Raw genomic sequence first — 16379 nt, 5'->3', positions numbered from 1 at the left:
ACAGGTCTTTGAGATAGAAGTCGGGCTATGTGTCCATCAATGCATAATTAATTTGCTTATTTGCAAATATTGCAATATTTTAATTTTCTTTCTCATGCAAAATTGCTCTATCGAATTATTGTCTTTAAAATCTTCAGTATTCAAACTTCAGGATGGGAGGGTTTTAGTCAGCAAAATAAATAAATGGCAATATCTAATATATATAATATTTAATATAAGAGATTGCGAAAATGCAGACCCAAAAATGTATGTGCAGTTTTGGAACACTTGTTCCAGTCTAAATAGGATGGACAGTCAGAACCTATTTTCCAAGGTGAAAATGTCAAAGTCTAGAGGGCAAAGTTTTAAGGTCAGAGTGTTTAAAGGAGGTGTGGAGCAGGTTTTTTACATAAAGAGTGGTGGGTGTCTCGAACATGCTGCCAGTGGTGGTGGTGGTGGTGGGGGAAGCAGATATAATAGCAGCATTTAAGAGGATTTAAATAGGCGCATGGATATACAGGGAATGGTGGGATATGAATCACATACAGGCAGAGGAGATTAATAGCTTGGCATCTCATGTTCTGCACAAAGAAATGTGGTCCAAAAGGCATGTTCCTGCATTGAACTATGTTTAATGTCTCCAAACACAGAATAGTTATACAGCCCAAAAACAGGCCGTTTTTATGTTTGGCTCACATCCTTTTAAACTTTTCACTGTGCATCCGTCCAAATGGTATCCTGAATATCCGTAGCACTCCATGTTGACAGAGGAATTAGGGTTCTTTATGGACAACAACTGTGGTGTATGAACATCCAGTGATCTCCCAGTGGAATAAGCCAGTACCCATGTGAAAGTTTGTGGGGAGAACAATGGCAACAAGGGAAATTGAAATGTGTGAACTAATTAGCTGTGTTTGGAGTTAATTCAGTTCATTTAAATATATTGTAATCTTTTATAATGTAGATATTTTCATAGTTTGGTTTCCTATATTTTGGATTTTTACTTTTAAAAATTATTTGTAATCGTTTTTGTAAGTGTTATAAATATCAGAAGCAACTAACAGATAGGTGACCACTTGGGGACCAGTTGCAGGTAAAAGGAGGTTAGTGGGAGATGATTGTGGGCACTAAGCTTGAAATCAGAATTTGGAGGTTGTTTTGCATTTCCATTGCAAATAGCTGCTACGTGTGCCCATTTGGAAATATGGTGCATGGCTGACAGGATAATAGTTTCCATACCTGCTGACCTAATTGAGAACTTGACTGCAGAACAACACTCTGACTTTTACTTTTTTGACATCTCGTCTGTGGTTTTCTGTTCCCATTCACCTAAAAAAAAAAGTGGGTCGCTTAGTTTTGGTGAAATCTCATTTAAGTTCTACGATCAGAATTAACAGCGTGCCACCTTTGCAGGTTTTCTGACAATATTATTGCCAATGTGCATAGGTATTGATAAGGACCAATTTGTTTGAAAGTTTTATATTAAACTATTGATGTAGTCACCAGGAAAGCTACTTAGTGTTAGTGACATTGGAACAATTTATCTATTAATCTCTTGCGCTCCCTGAAAAACCCACTCTATACAAAATCCCACACCCTTGTTCACAGTCACCCTCATGACCTTTCATTCCCTCTGCTCTGTATATTATTCACAGAATGAGGATGACCCGGATGACATCTAGATTTACACAATTACTAACGGCCGTCTGTACTGAAAAACTTACCAGGAAGCTTCACAGGACAGTTAAGAGCCAACTATGTTGGTGGATCTGTAGGAGTATGCAGACAGACCAGCTGTGGATTGCTGATTCACTTTCTCTGAAGGATGTTGGCGAATCAGACAGTTTTTTAGAATCAGAGATAGATGATAGGGTCTAAAGCAGAATCACGATCCAAATCACTATCCTTTTCCTCCAGAGATGCTGCCTGACCAGCTGACATCCAGCACTTGTGTCGATCTTTGGTATAAACCAGTGGCTGCAGTTTTTTATTTTTACATTTTTAACAGTTTTTTATTTAATCATTAATGGAACAGGCATTTTTTCTAGATTTATATATTTTAATTCAATTTCCTCCATCGGAAAGATGAGATTCAACCTCATGACACTTGGTCAACATTCCAAGGTTCTGAATACCAGTACAGGGACTAGACCAAGTGGGACCCGTTGGGTCCCAGTCACACGGGAGGCCTGGTCCCCCAACGCAACCCATTCTCCAACGCAATATTCCACCACTCGCCCATAGCCCCTAACTGCGCAGGTGCGGCTCATTTCCCCTCATCCCCCAGCACTCCCTCCACTTCCTCATCATGTGTAGGAGGGGAGGAGGGAGGGGGGTGGGAAGTGGGGTGTGTGGCAGGGGGGGGTGTGTGGGGTGGGAGGGGAGGAGGGATGTGTGTGGATGGGGAAGGCAAGGGTGGTGTAGTGTTTGGGGAAAGATGGGGTGTGTGGATGGATGGGGGTGTGCGGGGGGTGGCTGTGTGGTGGGGGTGGGGAGAGGTGTGTATGTGGGCGGGATGGGTGTGGGAGGGGGGGAGGAGGGATGTGGGGGGGGGTGGATGTGGGGGAGGGTGTGTGTGTGTGGAGGGGGGGTGTGTGTGTGTGTGTGGGGGGTGTGTGTGTGGGCAGGGTGTGTGTGAGGGGTACGTGAGCAGGGGGGGAGGGGTGTGTGGGGGCAGGGGGGATAGGTTTGTGGGGGGGGGTTTGTGGGGGAGAGGGGTGTGTGTGCGGGGGGTGGGGAGTGAGCTCGGAGAAAAGACGGGGGAAGTGAGGGGGGCATCATGGGAGAGGGGGTAGGAGCCAGCAAGGGGGACCAGAGGGGTAGTGGCTCGAATTGGCGATGGGGACTCACAGCGGGTGCTGGTCGCTGGTCGTTCTCCTCTGCCGACATCAGAGTCTCTGCTTTCCGTTTGACGACCTCGGTGTCATCTTCGACTCCGGGCTGGGCTGGGCCGGGCTGGGCTGGGCTGGGTCTCCCCAGGCTGGGCTGGGCTGGGTCTCCCATGCTGGGCTGGGCTGGGTCGGGTCTCCGACGCTGGGCTGCTTCTTGGGGCTGGGCTGCTGTTTGGTGCTGGGCTGCTGCTTGGGGCTGGGCTGTTGTTTGGGCTGGGCTGCTGCTTGGGGCTGGGCTGCTGTTTGGGGCTGGGCTGTTGTTTTGGGGGGGCTGTTGTTGGGGGGCTGGGCTGTTTGGGGCTGGGCTGCTTTGGGGCTGGGCTGTTGTTTGGGCTGGGCTGTTGTTTGGGGCTGGGCTGTTGTTTGGGGCTGGGCTGCTGCTTGGGGCTGGGCTGCTGCTTGGGGCGGGGCTGCTTCGGGTCCCTCTGAAAGTCCACTGGAAACTTCCGCCGGCCATCCTCAGCTCTACTAAAGACACGATGGCGCAGGAAGGGGCGGACCGTCCCAGGGAGTGACAGGGGAAGAGACTATTCCGCGCGACGCTGGAAGGCAGAAGAGATCGATCTGCGCATGCACGGTTTTTAAGATTTTTAAACCTCGCTAACGTTTATGACATTCAAACAATTGGAATGAAACTGTGCTATCGCAGCACAGGAGAATGGTGCGTCATCAAGCAAAAAATCGTAGCGCAACGCAAACTATTTTTGCGCAAATACAATGACCGCCAAACCGAACGATAACAAGAGAGATAGATAGATAGATAGATAGATAGATAGACAGATAGATAGATAGATAGATAGATAGATAGATAGATAGATAGATAGATAGATAGATAGATAGATAGATAGATAGATAGATAGATGTAACCACTGTATTCCATATCTCTTCCTTTTAGATGATTTACTAGCAAGGGCACCTACAACTACTTCCTTAGATTTTTTATCTCTTACATCCCACAATCTTCCTTCGGTCCTGTCTGCATAGCAGGCTTCACAGATGGCATTTCCTACACCATATTGAAAATAAAGAGTTGCATCACATTCAAGGTAATACAATATTTTCCTCCTTTCTTTTTTCCAGGCTTGGGAAGACACTACAATAGGGTTTGCCGTCTGTCCACTGATCTGATAGAAATGGCCATCGATGTGTGTGAAGATTTTTTGCAAAACCAGAAACTCAATGGAAATGATGATAAAGAAGAGAAGCCAGTGACCCCAAGTGAAGAACTGTGGGAAGATCTAATTGAACAACACCACTGCCTTATTCAGTAAGTATGGGAATGAGTTGCTTTAAAGCTTGGAGAATGGGGTCCAGATCCCAAGGTGGTGGTGGGGTGTTGAGAGTTGAGTGACCCTAGGATGGAGAAACAGGTTACTTTAAATTTGGTGGGGAGTTGGAGTATTCCTGCTTCTCCTGTCCCACAGTCAGCGCTGAAAAAAACACTTTCCTCTTGCACGCATATAGAACATAGAACATAGAACATTATAGCTCAGGAACGGGCCCTTCAGCCCACAATGTTTATGCCGAACACAATGCCAAATTAAACTGATCACGTGCCTATACATGATCCATCACCCTCTATTCCTTGCACTTCCATGTCCCTACGTAAAAGCCTGAAACGCCACAATCGTATCTGCCTCCACCACCACCCCTGGCAGTGCCTTGCAGGCCCCCACTACTCTGTGTAAAAATAACTTGCACCATTCATCTCCATTAAACATTCCCCCTCTTGCCTTATAGCTATGCCCTCTGGTGTTTCCACCCTGGGAAAAAGATTCTGACTGTCTACCCTATCTATGTCCTTCATAATTTTATATACTTCTATCGTGTTCCTCTTCAACCTTTGATGTTCAAGAGAAAATCCAAGTCTATTCAACCTCTCCCTGTAGCTGAAACCATCTTATCCAAGTGGCATTCTGGTAAACTTCCTCTGCACCCTCTCCAAAGTAGTAAGCCTCCTCTGCAGCCTCTCCAAAGTCTGTAGTATTAAGCTTGCAAAGCCTTCAGAAACCGCACTGGCCAGCACTAGGACTCGAGCAGAGCTAAGAAGTGTTGACACTATGTCTCAGTTTCGTTTATTTTGGAGATACAGCGCGGAAACAGGCCCTTCGGCCCGCCGGGTCCACGCCGACCAGTGATCCCCGCATATTAACACACACTCCTACACACACTCAGGACAATTTTTACATTCATCAAGCCAATTAACCTACATACTTGTACATCTTTGGAGTGTGGGAGGAAACCGAAGTTCTCGGAAAAAACCCACGCAGGTCACGGTTAAATCTTTTAAATAGTGGAAATAATTGGTAATTCAAATTAGCAATGAGGGTACTTTATTTGATACAAGATGTTTCCATTGTCCTTCCTATTTTGACTTTCTCTCTTTGTGTGGGGAGCGAGAGGGAGGCACACACACACACACTGTCTAAGCTACATTGGAACTTCCAACACTAAACCGCTTTGCAAAAACACAGAGTGCACGGCCACATGATGCAATCCTTACCACGCTATAGCAATACAATAGCAGTGATTGATCAGTATTTCCATAACATGCGTTACATTCCTCCATTCATGAAAAAAAACAGACATGAAGGAAACATCCATCCAAAACAACTGTCCAATCTCTTTGACCTCACCTTTGGCACAAAATCTTACAAATACACAGAGTTCTTCTTGCAGGAACTGGTTGTGTTTCTCCAGGGCCTGTTGCTGAGCTCTGGTGTTGTTACTCTGCATTCTCTGATCATTCCTCGTCTGCTTCTCTCACTGGTGTGAAACTGCCCACTCCCCTGATGTGGGAGACCCTTTTCAGTCACGGTCTCCTATGACCAGCGTTGAGGTCCTGTGTTACGATTCCACTTCCATCTACCATCTCTGGTGTCCATCGGATGTAGGTTTCATTCTCAATGTGTCTCTAAACCTCAATGGCATCTAGACTTTGGCACCTCTGCAGCCATGTGCTTGTCTTCTTTGGCACCCTTCTGTTGTCTCCCTGCACACTTTTTGCACCTCTGGTTCCAACAGACTCATTAACGGGTGTAGTTGTCTAGTTCAGCCAGTCCTGTTGATGTGGGATATTGTGCAAAGTTTGAATATTCCAAGTGGGTCAGACTGGTATCAGCAGTTCCTTGCGAATAGAACATAAAGAGTACAGCACTGGAAGAGGCCCCTTAGCAAATAATATTTGTGCCGAACATGTTGCCAAGATAAACTAATCTCATGATCAATATCTCTCAATTACCTGCATATCCATGTGCCCACCTTAAAGCCTCTTAAAATTACTCTCATATCTGTCTCCACAACCTATATGTTCTCTCCTCTGTGTAAAAAGATTTGCTCCACACATCTCCTTTAAAATCTGCACTTCACATTGTTCTCTTTTTTTCCACCACACTATGTAAAGTGGGGTCATGCTATCTGACGATCAAATTTGTTTGGTGTGAATTGTAACGTGCACCTTAGCGATGCCTCATCTGGTAAATTGCCTTTTCTGCTTGTGAATGCTCATTAATGAATGGGTGTTTTCCAAGAAATTTGTCTCACAGAAATTTTACGAATAAACAATGTTCACCAGATATATTTTCCCAGTTCTGTAAAACAGATCTGACCCAATTTTTAGCCAGAGACTGTCTGAGCCTTGACGAAAGTGTTTCCATTCCACGATGGGTTACATTTTAGAAATCTGTGCATCTTGCAATTCTGCACACGGTCCCCGATCTCTTTGTTCATCTCTTGACATCAGATGGTGTCTCCAATTCTGTGCAGGAAACCATTCATTGCCATTTGTGAGGAGGCAAGAACTTGTTTCAGAATGGTGTTCCTTCACAGCTTGAGAAGATTCACCCATTCATCTCTGGGGTGGGTGGGAAGGGATGAATGGACCAGGAAGTCCTAAAGAAAGTGGACCCTGTGGAAAGTAAGAAGTGGGAGAAAGCAGATGTGACCAGTGGTGGGATCATGTGGAGCTGGCAGAAATGGTGCAGGATAATGTGTTGGATGCGGAGACTGGAAATGGCCTATCAGGGAACCATTGCCTGAGGTCACCAATTGCAGGACCTGATTTGCCCTGGGTTTATTTAGCTTCCAGCTTTTACCTCCCACAGTCCCTACTATAATCAGTCTGAAGAAGGGTCCCAATCCGAAACGTCACCTATCCATTTTCTCCAGAGATGCTCCCTGACCTGTTGAGTATTTATGTCTCTCTTTGATACAGTTCCTTTTTATTCCAAAGTATGGGGATGAGCTTTTGGAGACTCTACCCCCATCTAGTAGTTTAATTCGATAGAAACAATGGCTCAAGGTTGGGGTGCCGAGTTCAGAGCACCTGGATTATGACCCTATTGAATTTCTAATCTTCTAATGAATGTCTGAAATGGGCACAAAGCTTTCTTTGCCTGATAGTGATGAACAATATTAATACACACAGCACAGTTTAACATTGCAAGTGTGAAATCACATTCACCTGCTGACCATTTTCAGATACAGTGTGTGTGCATTTTGGAAATGTTTTGATCATTGACACACAAGTTATTCTTCCTCCTGAAATTCTAAACTACCAAAATTATTTATCTCACTTGCAGAACAATGTATGCCAATTTATTTCCTTTCAAAACAAGGCCTTGTAAAAACAGGACCATCTGATTGAATCTGATCACACCTCCAATATCTGTCCGCTGTGAGAACAAAAACGAGTTCTATATGTTGTGGTTTACCGTACTTTCTCCTTGAACTAGGGCATTGACATCTTTTCAAAATAGGTCAAGTATCTGAAGTGGGAGCCTAATTCTGTTTAGTATCTCTTGCTGGATTATGAACAAATACTGTATAGAGTGAATGAGGTGTCAATTTTTTTTAGTTGTTTAGCAGATGGAGTTTAATGCTGATAAGTGTGAGGTGCTACATCTTGGCAGGACACATCAAAATAGGACGTACATGGTAAATGGTAGGGAATTGAAGAATGGAGGTGAACAGAGGGATCTGGGAATAACTGTGCACAGTTCCCTGAAAGTGGAATCTCATGTAGATAGGGTGGTAAAGAAAGCTTTTGGTGTGCTGGCCTTTATAAATCAGAGCATTGAGTATAGAAGTTGGGATGTAATGTTAAAATTGTACAAGGCATTGGTGAGGCCAATTTTGGAGTATGGTGTACAATTTTGGTCGCCTAGTTATAGGAAGGATGTCAACAAAATAGAGAGAGTACAGAGGAGATTTACTAGAATGTTGCTTGGGTTTCAGCAACTAAGTTACAGAGAAAGGTTGAACAAGTTAGGGCTTTATTCTTTGGAGCGCAGAAAGTTAAGGGGGACTTGATAGAGGTCTTTAAAATGATGAGAGGGATAGACAGAGTTGACGTGGATAAGCTTTTCCCACTGAGAGTAGGGAAGATTCAAACAAGGGGACATAACTTGAGAATTAAAGGACAGAAGTTTAGGGGAAACATGAGGGGGAACTTCTTTACTCAGAGAGTGGTGGCTGTGTGGAATGAGCTTCCAGTGAAGGTGGTGGAGGCAGGTTCGTTTTTATCATTTAAAAATAAATTGGATAGTTATATGGACGGGAAAGGTATGGAGGGTTATGGTCTGAACGCAGGTGTATGGGACTAGGGGAGAATACGTGTTCAGCACGGACTAGAAGGGTCGAGATGGCCTGTTTCCGTGCTGTAATTGTTATATGGTTATATGGTTCTAAATGTTTACTCCTTGTGTGTTTTTGTTTCTTCAGCCATCAAGCAACAATGCCCGGTTCTCACCATTACTTAGTCCGTTGCCAGAATCTTCTCAACAGCCTTAAGTCTGTTTATCCTCAGTTGGAAGTAGAGGGCATCAGAAATATCTGGATCATTAAGCCGGCAGCAAAGTCGCGGGGTAGAGGTAATATGAAGCAAGACTTGTTTGGACTCATTCATTCTTCAGCCTGTGCCTGGGGGTAAATTGGAGGATATCTTGTCAGCAAGGGTGGTGGTGCAATTTCAGGAAGAACCGCATGCAAAGCTTGGGCCCTGTTGGCCCAGAGTTTGGAGGATATGGGCTGAATCATCATGACTAACAGCGAGCAATTCAGAAGAAATCCACAGGCTTTCAGCTACTTGTGGCTTAATTCAATTTGGGTTTGTGCATGTGCTGAAGAGTTCTAATGGTGATGTATCTGATTGACTGGAACATTGCTGGCCTCGTCGTTGAGTCCATGGGTGTAATAATGGCATCCTCAGGAAAAGCTCTATGCCTTTGCATCCAAAGCACGTTCCATTCAGCCCTTGTGTTTACACCAGGGAGGGCTGCTTTACATTTGAGTGGAGTTACTGATGCTGCAGAATAGGACAAGCGCAGCTTGAATTGTTTTGCTTTGCATAGCCAGAAGCATTGAATAAAGCCATTGGAAATAGTTAAGAACAGTTGTAATAGCCTTGGGCAGCCTGCCAAGTGTCAGGGCTGTCGGGGATATTCCAGGATGAGGCCTGAGGAGGTGGGATCTACCTGTTCAGCCTCTGCAGGCAGAGGGGCAGCATTGGTGGCTAGTCAGGATAGGGCATTATGGTCCCATTGATTTTCTAATGAACGTCTGAAATGGACACAACCCTTTCTTTGCCTGACAGTGGAGAAAATATTAATACACGCAGTGTGGTTTAAAACTACAAGTGTAAAATCACATTCATCTGCTGACCATTTTCATATCTGTGCATTTTGGAAGTCCCGATCATTGGCACACTAGTTACTCAAATAACAAATAAATTGAATCTAAAATCTGAATCTAAATCATCCTTCTGAAATTCTAAACTACCAAAAGAATTTCTCTCACTTGCAGAACAATGTGTATCAATTTGTTTTCCTTTAAAACAAAGACTTGTCTTAATGTGCGTAAATGGGTCGATCTGATTGAATCTTGTCAAACCTCCAATATCTGTCTACCATGAAAATTTAAACAATTTATGTGTTGTGGTTTTCTGCACTTTCTCTTTGAACTAGGGCACTGACATCTTTTCAAAATGGGTCAAGTTTCTGTAGTTGAAGCCTAATTCTCAGTTTATTTTAGTCTAGTTTAGAAATACATGGTGGAGTCTGTGCAGACCAATGATTCCTGCACGCTAACACACACTAGGGATGGTATACAATTGTTACGAAGCCTATTAACGTACAAACATGTAACTCTTTGGAGTGTGGGAGGAAACCAAACTCCATACAGACAGTACCTGTAGCCAGGATCGAACTGGGGTTTCTGGTGCTGTAAGGCAGCAACTCTACCGCTGCGCCACCATGTCACTAAATTCTGTTTAGTATTTCTGTCAGGATCCATCCCAATGAAACTGTTGTCATTCGGTGCTGATGCCTCACGTAACTAGGAAATGCAGCATTTCAGTGAGTGTGTATGCAGGAATCTGGGAGGGGTAGTCAGTGAATTGTTGAAAGGCAGCTGCCAACACTTCCACAAAATGTTATGCCTTTTATTGCATCATGGACTTTCCATTAAAATTCCTGCTGGGTTTGCAGTGGTGCAAAGAGTCCTGAATGCAATCAAACCATATCTACTGTATTCGCTGTTCCAGGTGTCAACTTCTCTACATCGGCGAGAGCAAGCGCAGGCTCAGCGATCGTTTCGCTGAACACCTACGCTCAGTTGGCCTTAACTTACCTGATCTCCCTCCTGCTCAACACTTCCCCCTCCCATTCCCAATCTGACCTTTCTGTCCTGTGTCTGCTTCATTGTGAGAGTGATGCCCAGTGCAAATTGGAGGAACAGCACCTCATATTTCGCTTGGGTAGTTTACACCCCAGTGGTATGAACATTGACTTCTCTAACTTCAAGTAGTCCTTGCTTTCCCTCTCTATCCCACTCCCCCTTCCCAGTTCTCCCACCAGACTTACTGTCTCCGACTACATCCTATCTCTGTCCCACCCACTCCCCTGACATCAGTCCGAAGAAGGGTCTCAACATGAAACGTCACCCATTCCTTCTCTCCAGAGGTGCCTGGCCCGCTGAGTTGCTCCAGCATTTTGTGTCTAACTTGTACTCAGTTTCTTTACTGATGAGGGCGAGTATGCCAAGCATTTTCTTCACCACCCTGTCTACTTTGTGTCACCACTTCCATGGAACTATATACTTGCACACTGAGGTCTCTCTGTTCTAGAACACTCCTCAGGACTGTGTAACTTCTGCCCTTGCATTTATCTGTATGAAACTCAATCTGCCATTCCTCAGCCAGTTGATCAAGATCAGGTGATAATCTCAGATAACCTTCTTCATCGTGCACTATACCACCAATTTTAATGTCACCTGCATCTTACTAATCATGCCACCAAATCATTAATGTAAAATTATGTACAACAGTGGACCCAGCACTGATCAATGTGACACACCAGTTTCCACATTCCCCCTTTCCACATTCTTTCAGTAGCTGAGACCAGAAAATCTTGTCTGTATTTAAGATAGAATTATTCACAAGCAATCTGTAATAACAAAGATAGATACAATTGCTGGAGTAACTCAGCAGGACAGGCAGCATGTCTGGATAGGAGGAAGGGTTGATGTATCGGGTTGAGTTGCTTCTTCAGACTGCAACTGCAGATGCAGGTTTACACCAATGCTGGAGTACCTCAGCGGGTCAGGCAGCATCTCTGGGGACTAAAGAAGTTCCCGATCCGAAACATCACCCATCCTATTTCTCCAGAGATGTTGCCTGAGCAGTTGAGTTGCATCAGCACCTTGTATCTATCTTCGTTATTCACAAGCAGTTTGACCAACCAGCTGTCATTCCACCTCCACAAACTCTGTGAGTTGGCAGTCAGGGGTAGAATTGCTTTCTATTCTGGGCATTTTGCATATTTATTTTCTCCATGACCCCAACCCACTTATCTTTTAGTGTTAGAATTTGACCAATGCTTCCTGTTATTATAAATGATAAGAATATAACGAATTTAGGGCGGCCACGGTGGTGCATCAGTAGAGTTACTGCCTTACAGCGCTTGCAGCGCCAGAGGCCCAGGTTCGATCCCGACTACGGGTGCTGTGTCTACGGAGTTTTACGTTCTCCCCGTGACTATGTGGGTTTTCTCCGAGATCTATTGTTTCCTCCCACACTCCAAAGATGTACAGGTACGTAGGTTAATTGGCTTGGTGTATGTGTAAATTGTCCATTGTGTGAGTGTGTGTGTAGGGTAGTGTCAATGTGCGGGGATCGCTGGTCGGTGCGGACCCAGTGTGCCTGTTCCGCTCTGTATCATAAAACTAAACTAAACTAAACTAAACTATTCAGGATAGAATTGCAGTACAGAGCAATGATAATGACTGTATTGGCTTGTACAGGGTGGTTGACATGCTGGTGGGACACTGTCACTGATCAAATAGTGTCATCTCATACACACTGATATCCAATTCAGACAGGGCAAGAATCATTAAAACCATGTCAGATGACAGATTGTATTGAAAACTCAGATCTTTTAACAATTGCTTCACAACTCGCCCTATTGTAAATTTGGAAGTAATGCCAATGATATATGAATGGTTTTTTTTTCAAACCATGACTCTCTAGTGTATATCATTCCCAGAAATCTCTTGAGTCATAAGGAAAATTAAATGTAATCATAGAGTCATGCAGCATAGAACCATGCCCTTCGGCCCCACTTGCCGACTTCACCAAAATGCTGACCAAGATGCCCACCTACACTGGTCCCACCTCCCTTGTTTGACCCATATCCCTCTAAACCTCTACCATCCATGTCCAGTGATCACAAAAACCTTCACAAGTTCGAGAGTTTTGCTAACCTTGAAAATGGCATCTAATATTTTGTTCACTTTCATGTTATAGGTATAAAGTGCGTAGACAGCCTGGGTGATCTCCTGGAACTCAAGGCGATTGACCCCTCCTTTGTAACCTCCAAGTGGGTGGTACAGAAGTACATTGAGAAGCCCCGTTTGATTTACGACACCAAATTCGACATCAGACTCTGGTTCCTTGTTACGAGCTGGAATCCACTAACAGTGTGGTTCTACAAAGACTGCTACTTAAGATTTTCCACACAGCCCTTCACACTGGAAAATCTTGACAGGTAACATAAAGCAAAACACATTGCTTGCGATGTGTATAAAGTTATTTATGGTTATGCCGATTTAGTAATCATGTTACTGGATGAATAACTCAAAAGGCTGGACAAATAGGGAATGCAAGTTCCAAATCCCATCATGGCAGCAGATTAAATAGTAACGACAGCTACAAAACTATCAGATTTGTTTATTGATTTAATAAAGATTTTCAGGGGATGGAATTTATAGTTGCAGCCAAATGGGACTCCAGACCCATACTAACATGACAGATTCTCATCTTCCCTTTAAGGTGTTACAGTTTTGTTTTGATACAAATACATCTATAGATGCTCCTGAACACATTAACAGTGATGTAACCTGGGGTCATTGGGTGTTTCGGGTCTTTCAACATCAGACACCCTCACCCAGGCGACCCAGCTGTGGTTGATCAGACCATGACGTGTTCAGGTGGCATTCGCTCCTCCCCATGGACCTCCTCTCCTGATCCAGAGCCATCTCGAGGCCTTCTCCGCTGCCTCTGTGGTGTTCTTGATGGCCCTTCTCCTTGCCACTCCGTTGATGCCCAGTGCACTCAAGGCTTTGTAGAGCGATTGCCCTGCAAAACCTCTGCAGCCAACCTTGATGGGCATACACCTTGCCTTCCAGCCCTGCTTACGGCAGTCTATGACCAGCTCTTCATACTTGGTCTTCTTCCTCTCGTGGGCCTCCTCCACACGGTCCTTCCATGGCACTGTCAGTTCCAACAAGACGATGTTTTTGGTCACCTCTGAGACCAGGACGATATCTGGTCTCAGGGTGGTCGTGGCAATGTGCTGTGGGAACTTCAACTGTTTCACCAGGTCTACGGAAGGCTACCAGTCCTGTGCAGTCGCCAGGATTCCTGACGGATTCCTGGCTGCTGGGTTCTTGGCAGCTGCACTCCGGCCTTCACGAAGGTGATCATCTGGGCGGTGGGGCGTTCTCGTCTGCAGCTGCTGATTCCCATGCCATTGAACAATTTGGAATGCTTGAGAGAAAACACTGAATAAAACCAAATTAACAATTCAGTGTGTGCTTTTGGCATTGAACTAGAGTAACTCGATCAATGCAAATAATTTGTTATATTCAGTCTTGCGATGCAGCATGAAAACAGGCCCTTCAGCCCATGCCGACCATTGATTACCCACTCACACTAGTTTAATGTTATCCCATTTTTGCATCCACTCATAGAAACATAGAAACATAGAAATTAGGTGCAGGAGTAGGCCATTCGGCCCTTCGAGCCTGCACCGCCATTCAATATGATCATGGCTGATCATCCAACTCAGTATCCCGTACCTGCCTTCTCTCCACACTAGGGGAAATTTACAGTTAACCTACAAACCCGTTTGTCTTTGGGATGTGGGAGGAAACCGGATCACCCAGAGGAAACCCAGATGGTTACAGAGAGAACGTGCAAACTCCACACAGGCAGCACTCGAGTTCAGGATCAAACCCGGAGGTCTCTGGTGCTGTGGGGCAGCAGCTCTACCTGTTGTGCGAAGTAACATTTGGGATAATGAAGCAAAATTAGGAGATCCACCACACATCTGGCCAACCGGAGTAATCATGCTTATAGAAGTATATCCGATGGCCATACTTCTAGATATCTCCAGGCCCAGTCTCACATGCTCAGGCATATCCTGCTCAGTTTAAACTGGAGAAGTCACAGCCACTTAGTGCCCCATTAATCTCCTCACAATTATTAGTGCATATTAGAAGTATTTGTCCAACCCATCAATAAAGTGGCACTCACTGATACTTGTTTGAAGCTTGGATTATGTTCTGTCAGTCATTTAGGCCCAGCGATTATTAGTGTTGATCTAAACGTGGACATGAGCGCAGAATTCTAGAGGTGAAATTATTGTTCTTGACGTTACGATAAAGTGTGGACTGATGATCCCCAGTAAAACTGAAACTGGAGGGGTTCAGGAGGTGTGATGGTGGAGTTTTGAGTTCCATGACAGCTGGAGTCATGCTCCTGGTACAGAAGAAGACGTTGTTGTCATTAGAGGCCAATTACCTGAGTGCCAGGACATTCGCAAGGGCATACTCTTCTCCCTGCTAGCAATCAGGACAACTTGCTTCACATAGATTATTTGGGTTTGAAAGTGGTTGGTGATGCCATTGTGAGGCCTATGGATCCATAATGAAGGGGGACCACATTGAAACATACAGAATGGTGAAAGGCTTGGATAGACTGGATGTGGAGAGGATGTTTCCACTAATGGGAAGCGTCTAGGACTAGAGGTCGTAGCCTCAGAATTAAAGGCCATTCTTTTAGGAAGGAGATGAGGAGGAATTTCTTTAATCAGAGGGTGGTGCTTCTGTGAAATTCTTTGCCACAGAAGGATAGTTGTGGGAAGACAGTAACCAGATGGAAGACGAAGCTAGGATAGTCAGTCAAGGAAGATAGTGGATGAAGCAACAAACAAACTGCTGGAAGAACTGTGAGGGTTCTGCAATATCTGTGGAGACAAAGGGATGTAAGGTCTTGACCTGAAATATTGATCTGATGACTGCCTCCACAGATGCTGCCTCACCCTCTGAGTTCCAGCAGCAGTTTGCGCTTTGCTGCATTATCCAGCATCTGTAGTCTCTTTTGTCTCCAGATATTGGACGAGGGTAATTTTCCGAGGTTGTATGATATTTACAGTTTGATGATGTGGGCTTGGGAATACCTGGTGATGCTGAGACACGCATGTTGTTGGTTAGAGAGAGGGCATCCTGAAACAAGTAATTGATGTAGAAGGCAAGGAGATGCTGTGAAAAGAGGTGAGAATATTTGGTCTGTCATACTCTGTAGCCTGTAGTAACACAAAGCAATATGGAGACATTGGTCCATGTGTAAGATTAATTAGAGTTGATGTGGGCCCCAGACATGGAGGCATTGCCAAGGATTCCCAGGACATACCTTTAGAAAGGCGATGAGGAGGAATTTCTTCAGCCAACGGGCGGTGAATCTGTAGAATTCATTGTCACAGACAGCCATGGAGGCCAAATCTTTGGATATTTTTAAAGTGAAGATGAACAGGTTCTTGATTGGGTATGGGTGTCAAAGGTTGTGGGGAGAAGGCAGGAGAATAAGTTTGAGAGGGGAAAAATAGATCAACCATGATTGAATGGCGGAGTAGACTCGATGGGCTGAAGGGCCCAAATTCGGCTCCGATGACATATGCACTTGTGAACTTATGATTTGGGCTGAGAATGACGCTGTCTGCTTGCACATGTTATTTTAAAGTTTCAGTGACATAAGATGAAGGTAGGATTCAGAATGGATGCGCAAAGCACAGCAGAAGCAGTAGAGAGGGAACGGGACAAAAAAACCCCAAACATCATTGCAGCTGTATCTGAGATAGAGACTCTGACAAAGATTTGGAAAGTAATTACAGCTGCAATAAACAGTGTTTTAGGGGCTGCATTCCTGCAAAATCCTTCCGAGTGTTTCCCAATCAG

General features: G+C 44.7%; 1 protein-coding gene across 2 annotated transcripts in view; it reads left to right on the top strand.

Annotated features, from left to right (window-relative positions):
* Positions 1-16379, top strand: part of LOC129707770 (protein monoglycylase TTLL8-like) — an 85474-nt gene that overhangs the window by 39123 nt on the left and 29972 nt on the right. For both annotated transcript variants that reach the window (XM_055653055.1, XM_055653054.1), the window contains exons 12-14: positions 3951-4137; positions 8592-8740; positions 12670-12910. In XM_055653055.1, coding sequence (XP_055509030.1) covers positions 3951-4137; positions 8592-8740; positions 12670-12910 — 577 coding nt within the window. The remainder of the gene's footprint in view (positions 1-3950; positions 4138-8591; positions 8741-12669; positions 12911-16379) is intronic.

This window comes from Leucoraja erinacea, chromosome 22, assembly GCF_028641065.1.
Source record: "Leucoraja erinacea ecotype New England chromosome 22, Leri_hhj_1, whole genome shotgun sequence".
Taxonomy (NCBI): Eukaryota; Metazoa; Chordata; class Chondrichthyes; order Rajiformes; family Rajidae; genus Leucoraja; species Leucoraja erinaceus.
This window is presented reverse-complemented; position numbering and strand designations above follow the sequence as displayed.